The sequence below is a fragment of the Lepidothrix coronata genome, unplaced genomic scaffold (genome assembly GCF_001604755.1).
Source record: "Lepidothrix coronata isolate B3197 unplaced genomic scaffold, Lepidothrix_coronata-1.0 Scaffold15, whole genome shotgun sequence".
Taxonomy (NCBI): Eukaryota; Metazoa; Chordata; class Aves; order Passeriformes; family Pipridae; genus Lepidothrix; species Lepidothrix coronata.
This window is the reverse complement of record NW_016690195.1, coordinates 5,219,715-5,245,091: the sequence shown is the minus strand read 5'-3', so window position 1 is coordinate 5,245,091 and position 25,377 is coordinate 5,219,715. Positions and strand designations below refer to the sequence as shown.

The 25,377-nt window shown below is 37.7% G+C and overlaps 1 protein-coding gene across 1 annotated transcript; it reads left to right on the top strand.

The window, feature by feature from the left end:
- Positions 1 to 1,666: 1,666 nt before the first annotated feature.
- EIF3E (eukaryotic translation initiation factor 3 subunit E) lies at positions 1,667 to 24,498 on the top strand. The gene is made up of 13 exons (XM_017806407.1): positions 1,667 to 1,803; positions 3,486 to 3,600; positions 6,593 to 6,710; positions 9,828 to 9,870; positions 10,315 to 10,419; positions 12,401 to 12,526; positions 13,881 to 14,005; positions 15,138 to 15,264; positions 17,246 to 17,347; positions 17,750 to 17,859; positions 22,618 to 22,720; positions 23,129 to 23,263; positions 24,330 to 24,498. The coding sequence occupies exons 1-13, from the start codon at positions 1,714 to 1,716 to the stop codon at positions 24,366 to 24,368; spliced, it is 1,338 nt and encodes a 445-aa protein (XP_017661896.1). The 5' UTR covers positions 1,667 to 1,713; the 3' UTR covers positions 24,369 to 24,498.
- The last annotated feature ends 879 nt before the right edge of the window (positions 24,499 to 25,377 follow it).

The window sequence follows — 25,377 nt, the reverse complement described above, 5'->3', positions numbered from 1 at the left end:
TGGTGAAACCCACGTGGTTACAATGGGCAAAGTAATACAGGGAGATAGTTTTCACCATCAGAGATAATGTATGTCATCAGCAATACGTAGGTACCTTTTCAAGTTCAATGATATCTACAATTACTATGAAAAACACAAAGTCATCTTGCAGATAAAAGAGGGATTCTTTCTTACAGATGATGTCCCAAGAAGAGCATTACTAATACAAAATTACACACACCACAGATTTATACAAAAGTGTTAATAACTGGAGTCATTTGAAGAACAGACTTAATTCATTCTGCATACTTTTTTTCCCTTATGGGGCACCTTCTACGACTGTAATCATGGAGCAGCAATGAAGACTTATGTCTAAAAACCAGCCTGTCATATCCTTAATTCTGTAGCCTTTATATCTTTCTGTTGAGGTAGGGAGAACATCACTAGCTGCCTGAAGAATGGCCTCATAAATATAAGGCCTCCTTATTTCTCATCTCCCATTAACATTAAAATAAACCAGACAAGTTTTGAACTAACCTGTACTTCAACTGCATTAACTCGCTATTCTGCATAAACAGCTACTGTAGCTACCATAAACACAGTCTGTAGTTATATGAATCATTAAGCAAATTATTTAATGCCTCTGCCCAGAAAAGAAAAAGTTTCCTCGTGACAAAGGTTTTAGTCACGCTTAATGTGTAAAGAGATGAGGCTTGACTCACTAGAACCAACTGTGTGTCCTGACAAAAATCAGTAGAAAACTTATCAAGTATAAAAGTAAACATACCTTTTATATCTTTCAGTGTTCTGGTGAGTTAACAACATATTGAATCATAGAATCATTTAGGTTGAAAAAGACCGCTTAGATCTGGGTCAACCACACCAAATCCACTGTTAAACCATGTCCCTGCGTGCCACATCCACGTCTTTTAAGTACCTACAGGAATGGTGACTCAAACACTTGCCTGGGCAGCCAGTACCAATGCTTCCCTCCTCTGGCTACAAGAAATAGGCAAGTTATCATCAATATTAGCCATTCTTCCATTTCTGCACTTGCCTGGATTTCCCTGGGTAAGCCATTGTCCAGCAGCTTCCCAGCCTCCTGACTGCAGCCCATCTGGCACGGCCTCACCACTGACGGCTTGGAACCATGGCCAACATGGAACAATACTTAACCTTTTCACTTGGTGCCAAGGACAGCTTAGACCCCTTTTCAGATCCTCTTTACCAGATTAAATCAAGTCAAGCTCCCAGACGGAGCACAAAGTGGGGGGGCTGGACTCACATCTCACAACTACTCTGTAATACTTTCAGGAGACATTCACCTCTCCAGAAATCCCTCTTTATTAAGCTGGACCTGCCACAGGACACAAAACGTTCCTCAGGACCTGCTCACTTTCCACTGGTGCCTTCACCAAGCCCGAGGCGAGGACAGAGCCCTGTCCTAGCCCCAAAGGGCCCCGGCCCCACAGCGCGCACCGGAACGGGCCCCACAGCCGCCGGGGACACAGGAGCGGGACCGTTTGACAGGGACCCGGCAGGATTCGGCCCAAACACCGCTTCCCTCCTTTGGCTCCTCTCCGGGACCCTCCAGAATCACCCCCGCACCCCTCACACACACGGGCCGCACCGCGCAGGCGCCGCTGCTGCCGCGCGGGGCCGGGCAGGGCCGCGCAGGCGCAGCGCGCACAAAGAGCCGCGTCCCGCCCCCCTCCTCCGTCTGCCGGCGCCAAGATGGCGGAGTACGACCTGACTACTCGCATCGCGCACTTCTTGGACCGGCACCTGGTCTTCCCGCTGCTGGAGTTCCTCTCCGTCAAGGAGGTACGTGGCTGTCCCAGGGCCTGGAGAGCCGGCTGCGGGAGCGGGAAAGCGGCAGGCTCTGCAGAAGCTGACGGTGCCTCCTGTGGGCCTGGCGCGCCTTCCTCCGGCGCCGCGCGGGCCGGGCCTGGCCCGTGGGGGACTCGGAGCCTCCGCAGGGAGGAGCTCGGGGCTCCTGCGTCTCGTGGGTCGAGGGCGAGGCGTGTGGGACTGCCCCGGGCGGGACGGGAGCAGGGCCGAGAGGGGCCTGGGGGGGCCGGTCCCTGATCCCGCAGCGCAGCGCCCCGGCCGCTCGTGTGCGGGCAGCGCTGAGCTCCTTCTGCGCTTCCTCCTTTCTCGGGTTTGGCGCAGTGTCTTTCCCTCCCCAGTGTTCGGTGAAGAGAAGAGCGAAAGCTCTGCCTCGCAGCCGCAGGTGTACTCCCACAGCGAGAGACACCCCCGCGGCCGCGGAGCTCAGGGCGGTCTGTGGGCCTGCGCCAGTGTCGCTGATTAACTCCAATTTGAAACCCTTGTCATCACAAATTTGTGTTGAGAACAAATGTCAAGTCCGTTCTAGAATTATCTCTTGTTGATTTTCTTATATATATTTCGAAGTTTTATTGCTACAGAGAACCAAATAATGCTGAAGATAGTGTAGACTGATAAGAGTTTAGCCTAAAGTATACGAAGTACTCGTCTGAGCTACTTTAAAGTGGAAGCAAAATGCGTAAAATGACATAAGTTTTGAATTTAAAATAGATGGTTTTTTAGCCTTCAGAAATTAACTGATAGACCATGCATATATCGAGACTTGACCTAACTAGCTGTTGTGTCTAGCACGTGGATTTTCCTTAATGTTTGTCATCTTGGGGGCATTTGTACTATTTTAGCATTTGTAAGTCGGCTCAAGTTAGTTAAACAGACTTATTTTTTAGTGTTAATCTTGAATAACACAGTGTTCAGACCCCAGTTAAACTTGCAGGTTCTATATTTGAGATGTCTATAAATGTGGTGTGGTGAGTTGTAATACAGCTCTGCGAACGTATTTTTGAGGAATAAATACTTCAGATTTGGCCCTCACGTACATCTTGAAGACCTAAGAGCAGTTTGCAACTCACTACTAAATTATGGGGTAGGATCTCTAAAAAAGAGTTAGACAAGTACAAAAGCACACCATCCAGTTATACAGCTACTCTAAATTTATTCTTATGCTTTAGACCTGGCAGCATATTTTAGATTAATCTGTGCTGCAATTAAATTATAAATTTAATCCTGAGCATCTTTTCTGAGATCCACTTTAAATAATTTAACTAGTCTGCACTGTTCAGCATTTTATTTTGTGGAAAGTATTCAGTACTTTGTAAGAAAAATCTGACAAAGGTTTTATTATTTTTTAAAATAGATATATAATTTTTGCAATAGGAATTACTATTCCTGTTAAGAGAACAGTAATGTTACTTAACTTCTAACTAGTCTTTGAAGTTCCTGCTTTCATTAATAGCAGGAAGTTTTTGGTATCCTGCCAAGATGGAAAATGTAGAAAGGCTTTATAGTAAGCACATTTAATGACAGAGCTGTGAGATTTCGTGTTTGAAACAATTCAATTGTACAAGAGTGTATAAACTGTGCCGTAGAAATAACTATATAATGTGAATTGAAACTCTTTAATACTATTCAGATAAATCTGTTAATAATTTCTATTTTAGATATACAATGAAAAAGAACTACTCCAAGGAAAATTGGATCTCCTTAGTGATACCAACATGGTGGATTTTGCCATGGATGTGTACAAAAATCTTTATTCCGATGAAATTCCACACGGTAAGCTGCTCATTTAGATGTAAAACTTGTTTTACCACCTTTCTATCTAAAATAATAGATAACTAGTGGTAATTTGCTTGTTGCATTCAAAAACTAGAATACAGTTTAACTTTGGCCTTAACAAAAGGAGGTGCAATACTGAGACAGACAGAATTCCCTAATCCTGAGAAGTTTGGGTTTGTTGGTCTGTCAGGAACGTAACCTTTGAGTGATGTCTGAAGTATTTCAATGCTGATTTGATAATTTCAAGCACTTGAAAGGTATAGCCTAATGTCGCACTGCACTAACTTTTCATCTGTCAAATTAAACACTATTGCACAATGATTTGGTGTCATTAGACTTGTTCTTTGAAGCATCCAGTATGTTAATACTAGAGTTACTTTGTAAGTAACTCCATTAATCTGTCTGTGTGTGGCTGATTTTTAGACTTTGGAGAGAGAAAGATGGTTCTGAAGATGCTTTTCTGAAGATGTTTCCTCAGTTCTGTCGACATACAGATAGCTGTTTGTCTAGAAGAAAATAAATTGTATATAAGATTATAATTAATATGAAACTTAATCTCTTACTTATCCATGATTTGGGGAATTTTCCTGTTTACGTCTTAAATTTCTATCTTCTTGAGGAGCGTCTTGGAGAAGGAGAAAATTATGTTATCTTGCTTTCTGTAATTTCTGTCCTTTATGGGTGTTTTGGTTTTGTTTTTTTTTCCTGTTGTTCCTTTTTTCAGGTTTGGGTTTTTTTTTTTTGTATGGCTTTTTTTTTCCCTGACCTAGTCTTTGAATATCCACCATCTTTTTTTTTCATTTTGGGGAATTCCTCGCCTTTTTCTAAACTAGTGGGACTACAGTCTGTCTTGCCTGCAGCTTAGAAGGAAGAGACTTGGGTGCTTTTGCATTCTGCCTCTGAGTCTTGCCTTTAGACTGCAGAGATGGCAGTTCATCTCTTTGGAAAGATATGAAGAGAACTGATAGCATTGGGACATTGGAGTCAATGATTTGACCAAACCTTTGCTGGCATTAGGTGTTGTACTGAACATGTATGCAGTGATGCGTGGACTTGTACTGAGAACCAGAGTTTGTCACTTCTGTAATCTAAGAAACAGATGTAAGGATTTCCTCACTGTCAGGTTACTTATCAGCTCTACTGATTAAAAAGGGCATATCAGGGCTGTAAAAATCTTGAAGCTGAATATCACAGAATGTGCTGTGTGGGAAGGGACCCACAGGGATCATCGAGTCCAACTCCTGGCTCTCCTCTTTCTTTCCCTGCTTCAGCTTTTCTAAACTGTTGAAGAACATTACTGTTATCAGTAGTAAATAAGTAGTAAATTAGCAGTAAAATACTAAAGTAGTAAACAGCACAAGAAATAGTAAGCCTATGTCTTCGATATTCTAATTACAGCCAGTTTTTTAGGCGGGTTGCCTAAGGTTATAAGGTCACAGCTGCAGGAAAATTGAATGAATTTTGTCCCTAGGAGACATCTGCCTTCATTATAAACGAGCAATTTCCACACTTGTAATGTTTTTCTTATGCTCTTTTCAAACATCTCTAAGACTTTACATCATCAGTTTGGCAGGATTTTTTTATATGATGACTTACCATTGTTTGATATGTGGCTTTTAGTCAGTTAACATAAGCAGAGCTAGTTCTCACACGTGGAGTCAGTTATTCGGGGTGCTTGCTTGCACAGCTTCCTATGCAAAGGCCTTAACTTACTCTGGGATCTCTCTGGTGTGTGCCATCCTCATGTGTCAGCGCTTATCAGAATGTGTGTACAGACAGGTGGTTCTTATTTGTGGAATCACTGACTTCATTAGAAGTTTATGCTGATTTTATTTTTTTTTAAGACTGCACTGTTTAAAGTACTCAAAGCTAAGTTCACTTAACACAGTTATACTTAGAAATGTCCCTGCACAATTTATAGTTGCTTTTGTCTTGTCTTCCATGAGATCAACTTACAATTACACACCCAGGAGATGTCGCAGGAAAACATTTTCGTGTTCTTAGTAAGTCAACTGAATGGTTTTTCTTTCATCTGTTTTCCCTTCCTCTTTTATAATCTCAAGAGTCAACTGAAGTTGGAGATAATTTCTCTTTATTGGAACACTTCCTATCAGGCAGGTCATTCTTAGATTTAGGTTGGGTCACCATTATGATGTTGGCCACTTTGGATGTCCTGTTCAAATACCTGGTTAGTCAAATCACAAAAGAAATGTCTGATAGGTTCACCATGGCATTGAATGTTCTGGTGTGTGGCATACTTTCATATTTCCTGCATTTTTCTCCTGGGATTTGGTCTTGGCTTGTCTGATCCCATATGTTTCTTGGGTCACATAGCCAGTGTCAGGGTGATTTTTTCTTATTTTTTTTAAACATGTAGACTTTTCTGAATTTTATTTGAGGCTTCATTTTACTGCATTGGTAGCACTTGGTCAGGAAGTTTGGATCTGTGTAAAATAATCACCCTATTTCCTACCAATTTTTCTTAAAAGGCTTAATGTTTCCATTAAGCATGCAGAGTGCTCAAAATCATAATTTTGCAGATTGAGCTGCTTGAAATTTTTCCTGACAATTTTCAGTTTAGTGTTCTGTGAATGTACTTTCAGAACGTGATCATCAGTCAGAAGAAAATCAATCTTAATGATATCGTGAGACTGTTTACTTTTTCCCAAGTTTACTTGGAATAAGTGAACTTAATTAAAAGGTTTTTTCTCCCTTAGTGGAAGCGTGAAGATTCCTTGTCTAATACAGACTGTTCCACCTGTACCTGCTCTTTAGTGGCCTGATTAGAACTCCACACAGGAGGAAAAGAACCAAATATTAGAAGCTTTTTATTAAGTCAAAGAATTGTTAGATACCTCTGGGTTTGTGACTTGACTGAGAGGACAACCGAGGTAGGAATAGGGAAGAGGTGTTCAAAAGTCAGCACCAAACATTGGTTTCTGTAACAACTTAAGACATTATATAAAAATATTTTTGTTTGTGTGTTTAGCTTTGCGTGAGAAGAGAACAACTGTTGTTGCACAGCTGAAGCAGCTTCAGGCTGAAACGGAACCTATTGTGAAGATGTTTGAGGATCCAGAGACCACGAGGCAAATGCAGTCCACCAGGTAACTTCTAACATGGTTTCTCAGGGTGGCTTGTTGGTACCTCTGAGGTGTTGATGATAGGAGTGCTTTCTGTGCAGCAACTACAAAGAAGGACACTTATTTCCAGACAGTGTTTAAGTAGTGCTTGTGGTCAGATAACTGAAATTGCTTGGCATAATTTGTTCTCTTCAGTGCTTTTACCTGCTGTGTAAAAGACATCTGTTGATCTTAATGTTCATGAGTCAACTTGGGACAAGGGACAGTCATCATTCAGTGCAGTCCAATCACAGCCAAGATTTGTTTTGGGGAGGTTGAGGGGCTTTTTTGTTTGGGTTTTGAAGGGATTTGGGCTTTTTTGAGGGGAAATACGAACTAAAACAATTCAGATTCTCTTTTCTGCCTTCCACAAAGCATTATGGAATGCCATCTTAGTCTGGGAGGCCTGATGGATAAGCATCTGTTCAGCCTCAGAGCACATATTTCTTTCAGGAGTTCTGTCCTTTTGCCCCTTACTCTCCCCACCCCCAAACTGTTCCAACTTTTTGGTGTTAGGTGGTGCTCATAATAGTCTTTTTAAGGCGCATCCATTTCTTCTTAATTTGCTTATGGGACTAATTAAAGTAGAATGAATTGTCTGTACGTTATATCTAAGGTCTATGAGAGTTCTGTTGTGGTTCAGCTTGAATTGGGTTCTGTAGGAAAGTTCAGCTGTAATCACTGAGGAGTTCCTGCACCTTCAATAGAGGGGTGGGCAGATATTTGTTTGACATAAATTACTGCTTGTTGCCTGTACATGGGAAACATTGTTATTACTGTTGTAAATGTGTCTGACAAACGCTGGAATATTAATTGGATTCTTTCTTCAGCCTTACCTGCCCTAAGATTTCAAACAGAGCATACTGCACCAGATAGAGCAACTATGGCTCAACTTAAATTTGAATAAACTCGGGTTTACTGGTTTCTTACAAAAATATTGAATGCACAAACTCTTCTTTCTAGTCTGCAGAAATCTTTGAGTATACCTTTGTTTGGGAATAAATCCCCTGAAGAATATGGGTCCCTGGAGGGGGAGGAACTTGATTAGAATTTACTCTTTATTTCAAACACAGATTATCATCCTTTTTTTCTTTCCCCTCTTTTTTTCTCCCCAGTGTTTTCTCCACTCTTTGCATTGTTTTCAGAATTTGTTATAGAATAATTTAGAACTTAGTGCAGAAATGGTGAAGTGCAGTATATTGTGTCTCAATGTGCACATGAAACAACATGTCAGTAGGAATCATGAAATGTGCTTTGCAGCACATCAGAAAAAGTTTATTTTCTATTCTGATATCACCAGAATGTACTTAATCTTCTGCTTTAAAAAACGTTAACTAAGTAAGTTGCCTTTGTATCTAATTTCAGAGTAGCTATTCATGTAAGATAATTACATTTGCTTTATGGCTTGGGGTTATGCAAAGCCAGGAGCCACTCATTTTGGAAGTGTAGCTTTGAAAGTGAAAGGCCCAATCACCATTAGTTAACTGCCTTGAACTTATTAACTGGGACTGTCTTAAAGGAAGGAATTCCTGGTATTATCACAACTGTTCACATCTAATTGAGTATATAGGGGTGTTGTGCAATTCTTGCTTTGCCTTTAGCCAGTTTTTATAGTAATACTTGGCCTAGGATTCCGATTACTAAAGTACTATCATTTCTTAGGAAATGTGCTCTGTTACTTGACTTTTGATTCACGGAAGTTGGTCAGTAGTACTTAAATTAAAAATGCCATGTTTGAAAGCAGGAGATAAAGTCAATAAATGCATGAAATATAACTTGCCTAATGCTATAGAATATTAGCCCTGCTACTCATATGCAGCAAGTTTTGTTTTACAACTGGTATGGGATTTTTGTTTGTAAAATGTCTGGAAACTTCTTAGGTCAGAAATTCTGGTTTTGGTTATTGGGCAGTAGTTCCAATCCAGATGATTGGGGTTAGATAGTAATGGGCAGAGTTGGGCAGATAGATGTCCAACTGTCTAGACCTTGAACAGTGTGCTGCAGATTGTAGAAAGCAACTTTTGATTCCTTGCCTTTTGGGAATTTCTGCTGGTGATTTGGAATCTATCAAATTCAGAGCTGCATATTATCAGGGCTTTAGATCACGGCTTTTGATCCATGACAGCACTGCTTGGAATATGAAAGTTTGGGAAATTATGTGTAAAGGAGACTTAGCAGGTAAAAGTTCTTTCATAAATAAACCAAAACATGTCACTTCTCTAAGTTGGAGGACGGTGACTTCAAAATTTTAGAGGAACAGTCAGTATTACTCATTCTTGAAGTATCTTCCACTGGAACAAATCCATGAAATTATTTAATTGCTTTCACAAGTATTATTGGGGATTGTCATTCTTGGCTCACTTGGCAACGTACCAGTTCCTTATAGAATCTTATACCATAAGTTCTAATTAAACAAACATCTTTGCAGTCAGTTGATTTCAGAGTAAACGGGAAAATACAGTAAAAAATGTGTGCAAGGGAGTATCTTTGTACCAGGAAATTTACAGCTTGCCTCCTGGAGGCTCAGACTTTTCTTTTGGTCTAGATAATACTGCTTGTCCTTTTAGTATTAATGTTGAATAAGAAAAAGTCTTCAGAGATGTGACCATGGGTGAATTAGATGTTTAGAATTTAGTAATACGATTATTTTTTATAGTTTTGTGTTCTGCAGGTATTTGCTGTGGTAGAGATATTGCTAACCACTGTGCCTCAGTGCTAACAGTGGGATAAGTTTCCTTTCTACTTGTATTTACTTTAGTCTTAGCTGTTTTTTTTCCTGTCTCCTGTTAAAATCAAGGCTGTCTAGAGTAACTACTCTGGAATTAGAACATGAAAGTGGGAAGAGCTGAGTGGCATTCTTTATTTAAAAATATTTAAAATTGGAATAATTTTAAGATTTTGAAGCTTCTTTGTGGCACTTTAGGAATTGATGGCTCTATGTTTCTGCAGCTGCTTTTGACCAACAACTGGAGGAATATCACATAAAATTTGTGCTCAATTTTGTGTATTTTACCTTTAAAATTGTGTTGCATTGTGTAATGTGTTGCATGGTAACTATCAGTTTGCTTTGAAAACACAGCACTTTCTATCTTTTTATTATAGAGATGGTCGGATGCTGTTTGACTATTTAGCTGAGAAGCACGGGGTAAGTGTTTTATCAGTTGAGTTCAGTTTGAAGTATCTCCACCCAACCTCTCTCAAAGCTGACAGCTTTGAGAAATTATGGACTAGCATTTTGCCCTGTCTCCTGTCAGTGTAGCTAATAGGCAGAATTCCTAATGCTAACGTATTTATGCCTTTGAACTTGTAATTTTTATACAAACAAAGCCAAAATTTAATGTTAGCTGCACCTGTGTAACTACGATGTGCTTTACTTTGCAATACAGAATTTCACCTTTTTCTAGTATTAGTATAATCTTTCTTTCCATGGCATGGATTGAGAGCATAATAGTTTTCTATTGTCTTTTTCTGTGTACAATGTCTTTGGAAAAACTACAGATTTTGAAGCTTACTCTACTATTAAAATTGGCTTGTGACAGTATGTTTCTTTTTTCCTAGTGAATAAAACTTTTATTGTATTCCTTTTCAGTTTAGGCAGGAGTACCTAGATACACTCTACAGGTATGCCAAATTTCAGTATGAGTGTGGTAATTACTCAGGAGCTGCAGAATATCTCTACTTCTTTAGGGTTCTGGTAAGTTTTGGTTGTTTGTTGGTTTGGGGTTTAGTTTTGGAGTTTGTTTGTTGGGTGGGTTTTTTTCAATGAAATACTTAAACCAGTAAATTGTCTGTATTAATTCTTAGAATATAATACTTTTGAGCTTTTTGAGGCAACTATTGTACAGCAAAGTAGACAATAATTGTTAATAATTATCAGTATTGTCCAGCAGTTCTCTTATTTTTAAAGCTGAATTCAGAATTGTTTTTTTAATGTGTAGGTTTTGTGGTAACACTTAATTATGGAATGCAGCAAAATCAATACTTTTTTTTGTGAATACTTGTTTTTGTGCACAGATGTAATTAACAGTAGTGAAAAGCTTGCAGGTGGATTGAATGTAATTGGTGGCAGTGGTGAACTGCCAGCTTCTTATCTGAACTCTCATCTGTCTTCTCTTGAATTTTGTGATGGATTTAAGAGTATAAGTCATCTCCCTGGGAAATGTAAACAGTTTAAATGAAAAATGTAGAACCAGATCCATCATCTCTAAAGCAATTCTTTTCATGTTGTTGTAATCCATATCATTTGTTACTGGTGGGAGTGAATTTTGAGAATGAAGATTTAATGTCTTGTAAGAATCTCAACACAGTAAATTTATTGTTGGTGGCCAGTGAATGTGCTGTTTTACTAACAAATGGAAATTTAACATAACTGCTTGAAAATCCAGATATTGTAGCTAGAACAGCTGCAGTATCTAAAAGCAGTTATTGTGAATAGCTTAACTGTAGTTATGTGATTTGGAATCAGCACAGTGCATATGAACCTGCTAAACCAGAAGTATCTGCTAAGTTGGCACCTTAGTTGTCTGCAAGATACTGACTTAGAAGCTGTGGAGTGATTGCTGAAAACATGTGGTGGTTCATATGTTGATGCTGTCTAATCTCTATTCCCATCTACAAGTAATCTTAACTCTGAGATACTGCTAGAGTAAACCACAATAATTCCTGTAATCTACTATAATTAAAGAAGAAAAATTGGGAAATGTATCTTTAATCAGAAGAATAGGTTTTAAAATAGGAATGAGTTGAATTCTTAGTGTAAATTTTGATACTAAAGCTGACTTTCAGTGTTATAGGTTCATTTTATGTGCTGAGAGAGGAAATGAAAGTTACATGCATAGGTTTGTGGGCAGCTGTCCTTAATTCTTTGTGCCTTAATTCTGGGCTCAGCATTATGTTCTATTATGTCAAGTAATTAATTTCAAAAAGTGAAGTATTGGTTTTGTGCTGGTAATAGCTTGGTATAGGACTTTGTTACTAATTCTGATGGGAGAAGATTTGTTTAAAGTCCTGTCTGATGTAACATAATCTATGAAAGAACTATTGTAACCAGTCTGAGAACAGAATTTGACACTGTGAATGACCTAGTGTAATTCATTCCTGTATAAAACTAACACATCTTGACCTCAGGGCTACCCTTCCAGGAAATAGTCACTGCTGCAAAGTTGCAGTTTTACTGGACATTTCTGTAACAAGGACACCTTTGGGCACAGCATTACCAGAAAGAACTTGCAATGCTAGCTTTTTTTAGGTGGTTACCTACTATCATGAGTTCTTGAGGAACCTGCTTTGTAATAACCTCGTTTTAGTAGTTTAGAAGCATTTTTGTATGGTGGGAAAAAATAATTTTGGACCCAGTGTGTCATCTGGTGCTCAGCCATTTCATTTTTTTCTTTTTTTTCTTTTTTTTTTTTTAACTTAAACTGCAGCAGCATGGAGCTTTATCTTACTTTGACAGAATTTCCTGTTTTCTACTTCAGAAGTTTTACTGCTATTTTCTATACCTAAACTGCTTTTTTTTTTTAAAAAGCACTTGATTTTGGAAAGTTAAGACCATGCAAATTTGATACTTTGTACATTAAAAATACAACCAGAAAATATCTTTCTTAATTTTAAACATAAATAATAATTTTTAAAAAATACTAATAGTGTGACTTTGTTGCTGTTGTTGAAAATAGGTTCCAGCAACAGACAGAAATGCTTTGAGTTCTCTTTGGGGAAAACTGGCATCTGAAATACTGATGCAGAATTGGGATGCAGCCATGGAAGATCTCACAAGATTAAAGGAGACCATAGATAATAATGTAAGTAAAATCTTGGTCATGTTAACAAGGTGAGATGTTAGACATGCTAGTATTCAAGTTTTATTATAAATCACTTGTAGTCTTTTTTAGGAGTATTTACCACCTTTTCACTTGATACCTTCATATTAGCAGTGGGAGAATCGAAGGGTGCTCGTGGAAAAATAGTGAAGCCTTCTTTTTCAAATTGCCTTCTTCTTAACACCTTAAAAAGAAGCTATATTTTCAAATGTATTTCCAATATAGTTCCAATAAACAAAAAAAATCTTAAGGATGAGTTTGAGGGCAAGATACTTCTACAATTAATTTTCTGTAAAGAATAAAATGGATGCAAATAGGCTGTGTTATTATCTCATGAAGGCAATGTTTTTGGAAACAGTTCTCAGCTATTCAGGTTTCTTACCAGCTTCTGAGTTCAGATGAGCACCAAGAACATAAGGGGAGAGGAGGACTGCAGTACTAATTCAGAGCAGCTGAGGGGATTAGGGACCTCTCAGTCTTCCTCTTTGCTCATGGGCCTTCACTGACCAAAGATGGGAGTTTTACTCTCCTGAACCAAAGGCTTGAAAAGATGTTTGGTATTTTGGTTTTTGGTGTCCCCCGATCGTTTTTTGTCTATGTGGCAGATAACTAATGTTAATAAATTTTCTTCTGTTAATTTTTTCACCTTTATGATTCTATGTGGTTATAATAGAATATTTGACTTACGCATTAAACTCCAAGATTTTTTTTTAGGATAGAATCATAGTAGTTAGTTGTCATGCTCTTTGGAGTGATGATTAGTTGCTGTGTCAGTTCATTCTTAACATGTTGCTTTGCAGTCTGTCTGAAGTGCTGCTGAAATTTGAAGCTAATACAGCTACTTGGTCCAGCTTGGAGCTGAACCCTTATTTGTGCATTATCAGCTGGTTTAAATGAAGATACGTTCTTATTTCTTGGCTGAAAGTGATTATGGCATTTCATCATTGTCTGAGGGTGTAGGGCAATAAAAAGCTTTTATGAGGCTTTAAAAAGTAAAACAGAAAAGCTGGAGAAGCCAAATAGTTTCTCAGATCACATCTGGAGAGGGAGTACAAGAAACAAAATTCGAGTTGAAAAAGGGAAGTAATACCTTAGGTTAGTATGGTGGTCTTGGAGAACTAAAATCTCTGCTTTTGCCGTAACAATGCAAACTTTGGCAAATAATTTGGAATATAATATTGGAAAATTTATCTCAAACTCAGCCTGAGAGTGATGATAGTTAAAAGGAATTAGTGGAAAATCACAAAATTTTGAGCAATTAGAGGTTCCCATGGGTTAATGTTCAAGCAAACTTTGTGTTATGTTTGACTTAAACTAATGTTACGTTTTCCTTCAGTCTGTCAGCTCTCCACTGCAGTCTCTTCAGCAGAGAACGTGGCTCATCCACTGGTCTTTGTTCGTGTTTTTTAATCATCCTAAAGGGAGAGACAATATCATTGACCTTTTTCTCTATCAGCCACAGTAAGTTGTGTTGTACTATATGGGGGAGTCTTTAAATCAAAATTAAGGCATATGATTTGAATATGCAAGCTTGTTGAGCTTAGGGCTGCAGGGGAAAATATTGTCCTATTTTGATTTTATAAAAGCTATTTAGGAAGTATTCTTGAGGAAAAGCTGAGACTGAAAATGAAAATTGAAACACTTTATTTGTGAGAGGACCAACTTATTATATGTAGAGCTAGGAGTCTAGAACAGCTTAACACTGAGAAATTAGAATCATAGAATATCCTGAGTTGGAAGGGACCCCCAAGGATCATCATCGACTCCAGCTCCTGGCCCTACACAGGACAGCCCCAAGAATCACACCATAGGCCTGAGAGCATTGTCCAAACGCTTCTTGAATCCTGTCAGGCTTGGTGCTGTAACCACTTCCCTTGGGAGCCTGTTCAGTGCCCAACTAACCTCTGGATTAAGAATCTTTCCCTAATATCCAACCTTAAACCTTCCCTGATGCTGCTTCATGCTGTTGCCTTGGGTCCTGTTGCTGGTCACAAGAGAGTAGATGCCAGTGCCTTCTGCTCTGCTTCCCCTTATGAAGAACCTGTGGACTGCAGTAAGGTCTTCCCTCAGTCTCCTCCAGACTGAACAGACCAAGTGCCCTCAGCCACTCCTCATATGGCTTCCCCTCTAGAACTTTTGCCATCTTTCTTGCCCCCCTTTGGACACTAAGAGCTTAGTATCTTTAATATTGTGGTGCCCCAAACTGTATACAGTACTTGAGGTGAGGCTGCCCCCGTGCAGAGCAGAGAAGGACAATCCCCTTTCTCAACTGGCTGGTGATGCTTTACTTGATGCCCCCCAGGACACAGTTGGCCTTCCTGGCTGCCAGGGCACTGCTGACTCATATTCAACTTGCCATCAACCAGGACCCTCAGGTCCCTTTCTGCTCTTCAGCCTTTCATTCCCCAGCCTGTACATACATCCAGGGTTGCCCTGTTCCAGTGATTGCCCAGCCTTCTGATTTGTGTGTCAGGATCTCTCTGCAGGACCCCTCTGCCTTTGAGGGAGTCAACAGCTCTTCCCAATTTAGAGTCATCAGCAAACTTAAGTATACCTTTGAGTCCTGCATCTTGTCTGTATTTTTTCTTTCTAGGTATCTCAATGCAATTCAGACAATGTGCCCACATATCCTCAGATATTTGACTACTGCAGTCATAACAAATAAGGATGTTCGTAAACGTAGACAAGTGCTGAAAGATCTAGTCAAGGTTATTCAGCAGGTAAGGTTTGAAATATCTGATAATTTCTGCCATTTTAATGGGACTTCATAATAACTTTCTTCTAATAATATATGCCTGGGTTAGGACTTGCAGCATTCTGATGCTTGTTTTTTGTCAGGGAACTAATTTTTCACTGAAGTAACATGCACATTGATCAGTGGTAGCAGAGTATAATTTTTCCCTCCTTTCATGTAAATGAGCAATGGATACAATAGAGTATGCACTCTATTTTCTATTCAGTGAGATATGTGAAATGGCTTTGGATTGGATTCTTTTTGAGCTATCTCTGCAAGGAATTGTTGTTTGAATAAGGGTTCTTTATGCATTTTAAAACCACTGAATTGTGTGTGTTGATTTGCATTCACATGCATTTTCTTGAGAACGGTTCTGTTGTCACAGTTACATGAGGATGTAAACATGGACAAGAGCAATAAAAGAATTGTGCTTGATAGCAATCAGTGGGGTTGTGGCCAAGATTTTTAGCTGAAATCAGCATGCAACTTGTATAAAAGCCATCATGCCTGTATTCAACTTGATAATGTTGTGAATAATAAACTATATATATATATATATGCATATACATACGTGAGAGTGCAGTTATTACAGTTATATCCATTTCAATCGTTGAGGTAACTACCTGTGCAAAGCCCAGTCAAAGCCCAAGGATCAAATTTTAAGCCCACATTAACCTGTTCTTAAGCATTAGTGTTCACAAAGGAAGTAGCATGAGAAGCTATAAATTAGTATTAAGACTCATCTTTTATCTAAAATCTGATTGTAGCATCGAGCTTCTAATGTAATATGAACTTCTAATACTTAAATAACATTTTACAACTTCTTTTGCTTTTGTTTATCTTGTACAATTGGCACGAATAAAAAAGGTCATTAGGGTGTTCCTCTTGAAAATACCAACTTGGGCTTTGATTTTGAAATTTCTTACCAAATATTTATTTCTTAGTACTGTTCTACTCTGTATGGTTCGTTATATTAAATCATGATGTGGTAGAGGTTTTATACACTGAAAGTGGATCAGACAGGATAATTATTTGTGGGGTAGGCTGTTTGCTCTAGTAGCAATAAGAGATTGTTTATACTTGGAATATCTTTGCAAGTATTGAACTTGATAGGTAAGCAATTTGTTGTTCTTCTGTTAAATTTAAAAGATGATTAATCCAAGACTATTTTGTATAGTGGATGTTAATTACTAATTAATTGTTAACTAATTGTTACTAATTACTGGTTAACAAGTATAATTTTGATGCGAAAAACATTTACCCTTAAAACTAAATAATGAGGCCATAAATACAGGTTTTTGGGGTAGGAAAAATAACTTTCATCCATGAAGAAAAACATCTTTCTTAGTAATTCCCTTAATCTGCTGATTTTACTGTGTGCTAAAGCAGATATTGACAGATATTGACTTAAGCTGTCTTAAGGGGATGTTTAATTACATCTGAATTTACACAGTTGTATATAGATCTAGTGTTGTCTCTGCCTGGTAATTTAGAATGTTGAATAACTTCTGTAATGCCAAAATAAATTGGAAGTATTTTGTGTATAGAAAGTAGCATTTTTATTAGTTATGTTGTCCCTGTAAATCACTAATCATTCAGTTTAAAGATGAAGGATTTGGCGTTGGAGTTGTCTTTGAAATCAGAATTTTGGAAGACTATTCTGCCATGTTTTAGAAATTTGGAGGTTTGATACAGAGCTAGTTGTAGTGTCTTGACACTTTGCTAACCCAAAGATTGCAGCATTAAATGCTGAAGGTGGAACTATACCTCTGGTTGTTTAACCAGACTGTTGGGAGGAAACACAATTTTGCAGCTTTTATAAGAGGAATTGGGAAGTTCAGGGGTTTTTTTTAAGGTGATGTATGGACTTGTTTCTGCTATTAATTTTTTTTTAAAGAATATAAGGAATACTTGAGTAACCACGTGGCCTTGATTTCTAATATTGTTCCAATTTTTTATCTTGACAGGAGTCCTACACATACAGGGACCCTATCACAGAGTTTGTGGAATGCTTGTATGTTAATTTTGATTTTGATGGAGCACAGAAGAAGCTGAGAGAGTGTGAAACAGTAAGACTTAAAACATTAAAACTTTTTCCTTTAAGTGAAGACTTCTAAAATTCACAATGGCCAGCTAATTTGTTTGAAGTTATGTTTGATTCCATTGCCACTGTTTTCTGATGAACTTTAATTCATGGTTGTTTGGCAGTGGGTTTTTTGACAACTCATTTTGTAACATTGAAACAAGACTTAGTAGTAATGATATGGCTTTAACATTATATTTAAGACGTTCTAGAACAAGGAGCAAGTAGGTCATCATGCATTTGGCTGAGCTTCAGGCTTTCCACATCTTGGCGTATAGCAATAATTTTTTAGATGTACTGTAGCTGATCTTAGTTATCGACAGTGTCTACCAGCAAATTACTAGTTCCATGTTTGTTCTCAGTGTTCTCTTTCTGCTTACACTTGCAGGTGCTTGTGAATGATTTCTTCTTAGTGGCCTGCCTTGAGGACTTCATTGAGAATGCCCGTCTTTTTATATTTGAGACTTTCTGTCGCATCCATCAGTGTATCAGCATTGGGTAAGAGAGCGCCGTAATTTGTCAGTGCAGAAAAATTACTCGTGGATGACAGTTTGACAGTGTAAACTTGAATAGTAAAATATTCAGTTGTCATATAAAATCCTAACTGAAATCTCATTTGGACAGTTTCCTTCATAGTTTTATAGCTCGAATGTGATATACTTAAATTACTGCAATCGTATTTCAAAGTTGAATTATTGTGTTTAACTTCAAAACAACCTCTCCACCACTCCCAACCCCCCAAACAAGCAGTGCTTTCAAGATAAAAATTTGCCATGGATCTTTACAAGATTTAGTGTTGTTAAATTGGATCTTTACAGGATTTAATGGAAACTTTCGTACCCAGTGTCAAAGTCCTGGTGTCTTCATTTCGAGCTCAGTTCCACACGTTGATGTAGAGTGTTAATATTAAATTAATGCAAATTGCAAATACAGTAATTGCTTAAATTTATTTATATTTGGTAGATACAGATACCCATGTCTGTCTTATTGGTATGTTTTCGGAAAATTATAAGAATCGTGTTGCTTTTTTCATTTATTAAACGGAAAACAATGGATCTTATTCTCTGGGGCACAAAGTGAGTGATCCATCTGTAAGAGTTATGTTCTAATCACCAAATATGTCTGTTGTTCATTCAGATTAATTTTATAAATGCAGACTTCTCAAATGGATCAGCTCTGATGCCTTTCTTACAAAAAAAAAAAACCCTAAGCAGGAAGATGTTACGAGCGCTTGAGATCTTTCCACTTGGCCTTTGCTGCATTCCCCATGTTTCCACATCCCTTAAATTAAAAAGGAAAAAGTGAAAAACTCTGAATGCTATAAAAATCTCAGTGGTAGAGAACAGTGCAGAGAAACAGAAATTAAGGCTGTTACATTGATCAAACTCAATGGAGTCTTGTTATCAGCCTGCATCCAGAGCAAATGTGTGCATTTAGCCCTTTGAGAAAGTGGGTTAACACTGCCTGATTTCAAAAGAAAAGGACCTGAGAGAAAATCATCTTAGTTTTGCAAGCTTATTGAAAGGATTGCTTTTTTATGGATAGGTATAGTTGGAGAAAGGACTGATTCTTACTACTTTTAATCTCTAGTCATTGGGTGACATGTTTGTTGTAATTGCCTTTGGAAAATACTTTTTAATCCTTTGTATCAGCTTAAAGTAGTTAATCTCTTTGATGTAAAAGGGAAACAGTGAATTTCGAGCATTTTAGTCAGCTGAGTGTATAGGGTTCTAAGCATAGTCTTAATAGTAAATGAAACTAGATGCTGGGAATAGAACTCTTCCATACTTAATTTTCATTTTTATAGGAAGGCTAATGCTTCATCTGAAATCACTTAAGCAGAGTACTGCACATTTAGGCATAAAGGGGGTTTGGATAAGCCTTTGGAAGAAAAAAATGTAAATATAATTCTCTCAAGGATGGGTTTTTGGGAAATAGAAAGCCCAGTAGTGTCTTGCTATTTTCTATAAATTATTTTTAGTGCTGTGAATGCTGCACATTTACAAGTTTGCAATGAAACTAGGTCTTCAGATTTTTTTAACTGGAGACTAGGTGTCTTGTAAGAAGTCTACTTCTCTTACGTGTCTCAAATCAATGAGCAAAGAGTGGAGTATGTGTGTTAAGTATTTTTCAAGTCTCTGTCAAAAGATTCTGATAAACTGTGGGCAGCATACCAGTGAGTCATTATAGCAGAAATAGCAAGCTTTATTTAACAGATCAAAATTTATGGTAGGTAACTGTCACTTATTTAGTGTATATCACTTATTTTACAGTTCGTATTTTTTGTACTATGTGTGGTATTTCAAGTTTAAATATGATAGGAGATAGTGTAGTTGGCTGTCTTTGTTAGTGTGTGTGGTTCCTAAATATAGGTAGCAGTGTCCTTATTTTATAAGCATTATAGTGCGTTCTGAGGCAAGTGGTAGATTTTGTGTTGAGACATTTATCTCAGGCTGACATGGGTATTCCTGCCACATATCACTGAAGTAATTGCACATGGAATCAATCTTCAGTAATAAGGTGGTCCTCAGTAGGTCATTGTGCTTTCAGTGGTGGACATGAGCCTTGAACTTCTTTGCAGGCTGTAACAATCATTAGATTTGGGCTGATTAAGTGAGATGCATAAGTATTACTTAGTGCATTTCAGACTTGCTTTTGAAGAAATTAGCCAGCTGAAATGCTTTTAATTGGATGTTTGACTGAGGCATCATTCTTGCATTTCTTTGTCCACAAGTGATTTCCATTGCTTTTGCTGGAGCTGAAAACTAGGCAGTTATACCACAGTGCTTGATAAGTAGTGTTTAACTATTCAGAATGAATTTGAAAACAATTAGTGGGAAGCCTATTCCTTATATTAAGTGGAAAATAAATGCCTGTTTAATTTTTTTAACTACTTAACATCTGCTAGGCAGCTGACATTTTTCCAAAGAACAAAGCTTTATCAGTTGTAAGTTAAAATTTATACATCCCAAATCATCATGCAATTGGTTTATTGTTTGAAATATCATGTTTAATAGGGAGTAATAGATTAAGTTAATTTTGAACGTGTTTTGGTTAGTTTGATATGCCTGTATTTAATTGAAGAGCTTCATTCTTCTTTTGTACTGTACACACAAGAAAAGTATATGCAAGATGGTCTTCTTTGTATATGATGATGTGTGGAGTTCAGTAACATTGCCTTTTAAGTAAGGGAAAGTAACAGTTGCCCTAGCATGACCCAAATAAGTAAATTTCCTTATAAAACAGAGGGACAGAAATTATTAAAAAACTATTTTGCAACTGTTTTAGTGAAACTACCCTTTGAAATTAACTGTAACTTGAAATGGTAGACTAGTCTTTGCATATTAATAAAATTATTCCATTTTTATTGAATTATAGTGGTGATCTTTATAAACAGTGCTAACCTATTATCTGCTAGGTGATATAAAATACTTCGTAGTTTCTGGCTTGGAATGACTCTCTAGAAGTCTGTGCCCTCTTCCCCTCCAGTTACACAGGGACTTGATGTTAAGAAAAAAGTAAAATATAGGTGCAGTAGGTTGGAAGGGACCTCTGGAAGTCATCCGGTTAAATCCTGTGAACTCAATTACAGCTTTGAGCAGGACCCACTGTAATGTTCCATGATGCTGCTTGAGGCCTTGACTAGTTGATTCTTGACTATGTCCAAGAACAGAGGTTCTGCACTAATCTCAAAGCTGTGTTGCTTACCTCCCCATTGGAGTGGCAGTAGTCTTTCTGTGGCATCTAGAGGAAGTGTTATTTTATTTGAATCTTATTGATGCTTCTGAAAGAGAAGTATGAGAATTACACACACCACATTCTTTCAGTTTGAAATTTCTTTAGTTTCAAGTCAACTACTTAACATCACTGATTTGGCATAGTAAAGCAATTTGTACCTTTATTCTCTTGAAATACCTCATGTTCTGCCTAGATGACTGATAATTCCAGAAAAATTTACATCCCTGATTTCTTTTTGTTCTTGCCTGCCTTTACAATTGTCAGTTCAAACTCAGATTAACAATTTACTGGAACGGTATCAGCTGAGGTCGGATTTTATTTCTCCTTGTTTCCCCTAAGCTCAGACACTTTGTTTCCCATTCATTGTGTTATTTTGCTGAAGTGACTCAATGCAAGTCCAGTACTTTCCTTTTTCTATTCACCTCTCTTTGTGTTTATCTGTGACAAAAAATTTAATTTGCTTTTATAGTTGGGAGAAGGGTGAGAGATCAGGGCAATATTGGAGAGAATACTGCATAAAGAAGAGTATGTAGATATTCAAGCCAGGTAGATGAGGTAACAAGTGATAGATTATAAAGTATTTACTTGACACAGATAATCGTCAAGAAGAAAATCACTTGAGTTGGAGGAAAATATGTTCAGGCAAGATGGCGTAACGTGGTGAGAAATTGACCTCTTGTGCAACTCAGCGTAGCCAACTGGCTCTGTGGTCATGCCCGTAGCCCTTTACCTCATGTTTGTTACCTTAGTCTGAAAGCTGATGGAAGAATGAGCGTTACAAATGCCTGCTATGAGCCAACTGCCAGCAGGAAACTAAAGGAGTTAGCTGGAAAGCCTCAGGAAATGCTATTAGAAGGAATTATTCCTGGACAAGAGTGCTTGTTTCATTAAGAATTTTTCCTTTCTCGGTTCTCCCCCACCTTCCTTCTTTGAAATTGCAAGAAGTCTGAGCATAGTGTATCTGTCACATCTTCTGTACCAAGCTCTGTGTCATGGCTCTTCTTCCTGAACTTCAGAGAGAAATTTTCTTGCTAAACATTTTCCTGGACTAATTAATCTAAACCTTCTTGACTGCTGACTGCATTTAAATAAGAATAAAAGCAATTCAGTTGTTTGTTTTATAATGATGGTGGTGCTTTTATGTTAGTGGTGAAATTACTGAAATGGAAATAAAGAATGTTCATATAGGCAAGGTTTAATAGAAATATGTGCAAATTGTGCAGGTTGAGATTTAAATGCAGTATGGTGTAGTTCAGACTAAGTATATACTTCAGGATATGAATTTCTTCCTTGCAGTGTAAAGCACTAGGCGTGAGAAATGTGCAGGAGAGCATGTTTGTAAGTTTTAAAGTCATTTCAGTCAATAAAAGCTTCCTAGGTATGCAGTATTTATTGAATACAAATCTTGGACTGTGTCAAATTTTTTGGTGGTTTAACTTGTATTCTGTAGTCCCTAGTCGTGTTTACCAACATCAGAGAGGTTCTGTTTCACCATTTGATAAGTTTTTTATTTTTTAGTATGTTGGCAGATAAACTAAATATGACTCCCGAAGAAGCAGAAAGATGGATTGTCAATCTAATTCGAAATGCACGATTGGATGCCAAATTGGATTCAAAACTGGTAAGACTGTACATGGAATCACAGAATCATAGAATGGTTTGGGTGGGAAGGAACCTTAAAGATCATATGGTTCCACCCCCCTGCCATGGGTAGGGACACCTCCCCCTATAGCAGATTGCTCAGAGCCCCAGCCAGCCAGGTCTTGAATACTTCCAGGGCATCCACAGCTTTTCGGGGCAACCTGTTTGAGTGCCTCACCACCCTCACAGTAATCTAAACTAAACCTCCTCTCTTTCAGTTTAAAGTCAGATGGATACAAATGAATTTTTCATTAAATTTCTTCATGGGCAAAGAAAAACAGTAGAAAACAGAAGTTTCTGTTCCTGTATAAAGTGTGGTAGATTTCATTTATTGTGTTTTTGCATTCTTCGTGATTTTTAAATTTATTCTGTCTTTGCTGGGTTTTAGGGCCATGTGGTCATGGGCAACAATGCAGTCTCACCTTACCAGCAAGTGATTGAAAAAACCAAAAGTCTGTCTTTTCGTAGTCAAATGTTGGCTATGAACATTGAGAAGAAACTGAATCAGAGTGGGAGATCTGAGGTTGGTATAAGGTGTTTTTCTGAATTCCTGCTATCTTCCTTTTGTGAGGGATAAATTTAAGTATAATTCTTGATCTATGCCTTAATTCATCAGATGTGCCTACCTCTAGTTGTAGTAGGAATTAAATTGGAAAAGGCTTACTTTCTTATAGCGAGAATTAGACAGCGGTTCTTGCTTTCTTCTCACCTTTCGCCTTGTCACTACATACTTCTTTTGTTGCATAACTGTTTCTGTCATTTGCTGCTCTGCTTCCTTACCTGAGAAGGGCAGATATTGAAGTGTGACACCTAGGAAAGTAGTTACTTTTTCCAAGTGAGTTGTACTTCCTGTAGGTGAATATGTAGTACTGAAAGAAGAATGAATGGTGCTTAAGACTGGAACATGAAGGAGGAGTTGTGCAAAACCTGAACTGTTAAACCTATTCAATGAAATTCTAGAGAATATAATGAATCATCAAAAGGTTTTAGTAGAACCAGTGAAAATGAGAAAGTTGGCAAGATCGTCTGGTTTTGACTCTATCCACATTACAGTATGGGAAGCTCTGTGAGGGAGAACACCACTGTTAAGGTGGTCCACTAGGGACCCAGCCATACATCTTTAAAATTAACAGAAAAACAGCCAGACAAAACAAACCACACAGTAAAAGAGCTTAAATATAAAAGTCTTATTGGGCTTCCTCACTTCTTGGCTGAAATACTGATGGAAGTTGAGCAAGCAGTGGTGCATTAGTTTATTCTGTTAATGGGAAGTCATGTGAAACTTTTGTGCTACTATTTTCTTTTAAAAATATAGCTAAAAAATTAAATTTATATTGGAATCTTCTAGAACTTGTCACTTTTGAAACTACTAGCTTGGAGAACTCAAGCTGTACAACTCAATTACAGTATGCATTTCTGCTATATCAACACTTGCTTTAAACTTATAGGGTATCCTTCACTAATGACCAACGTTCCCACTTCATAGCCATATATAGCGTTAGAAATCTTTTAAATTAGTCTCTTATGCATTTCAGTAACTATTAGATAATATAGTAACTTCTTCTAATCCTTATTTATTAATTTTTTAGGCACCTAACTGGGCTACTCAAGACTCTGGCTTCTATTGAAATACTTCTGCAGTGAGGAAAAATCAGTTTATTTGACTGAAAAGCACATAAATATGTAACTTTTTTGAGAAAAGGTAACTATGTGTTAGATCTAACATAATCTGAATAAAATTGGCTACTTTTAACAGTCTGTGTGTCTCTGACTTGAATACATCCTTACGTTTTATATGGGGTTTTTAGCACCATAGTGTTCTACAGCATTTTGGGTCACATTTTGCAAATTTTAAATGTCAGTTCTGTGAGATTTGTTTGTACCAAAGAATGCTTTTGTTCCCAGAGTTGTCTGAGTTTGGAAGCAGGGATTTATAGCTTTTTATTATCTATTGCAAATGTTGCATTTTAAAAAAATTAAAAGTGGGTAGTACAAACAAATGGATCCCCACTGAACATTTGGTCAAACCAAAATCTTCTGTACTTTCATGTTTTTGTTTGTTACAGAAGAATCTTCCAAAAGTTAAGGCATGTGTAGCCTACATCTTTTATGAAACCTAATATACTCTACACATAGAGTAATTTTAGTAGACCTCTGCGTTCATGCTTTAGAATTTTTCCTGCCTGAGATCTCATTTTTTATATTGACCAATGTTGTAAACTTTATGGAGTAGAGGTTTTTTTGGTTGGGAGGGGGGATTACAAAAGGCCTGACGAATGAGCTGCATATGGTTTAAAGATTTTATTCTGAAATCTGAAGTTCTTAAGATTAATGATGCAAACATAAGGGAACAAAACTCTTTCAACTATTGGAATTAGAAGGGGCTGTGTGAGCTTCTGGAGTTTTCAGCTACTGTTTTAGGCTTTCCTGGTTTTTCTTAGCACCTTTGCACTGCAGAACATACCACAGCATCTTTAAGAGAAAATCAAAGATCCCTTTTTAGAATTTTGTGAACTCAATGACACATCACTGAAGTGAATGAGGATGTTGGAAAGGAAGAGACACTTGTCTCTGCATGAATATTCTGCATTTAAGGGGAAAAATTTGAGGGGAAAAATCAATGACTCACCTTTGCCT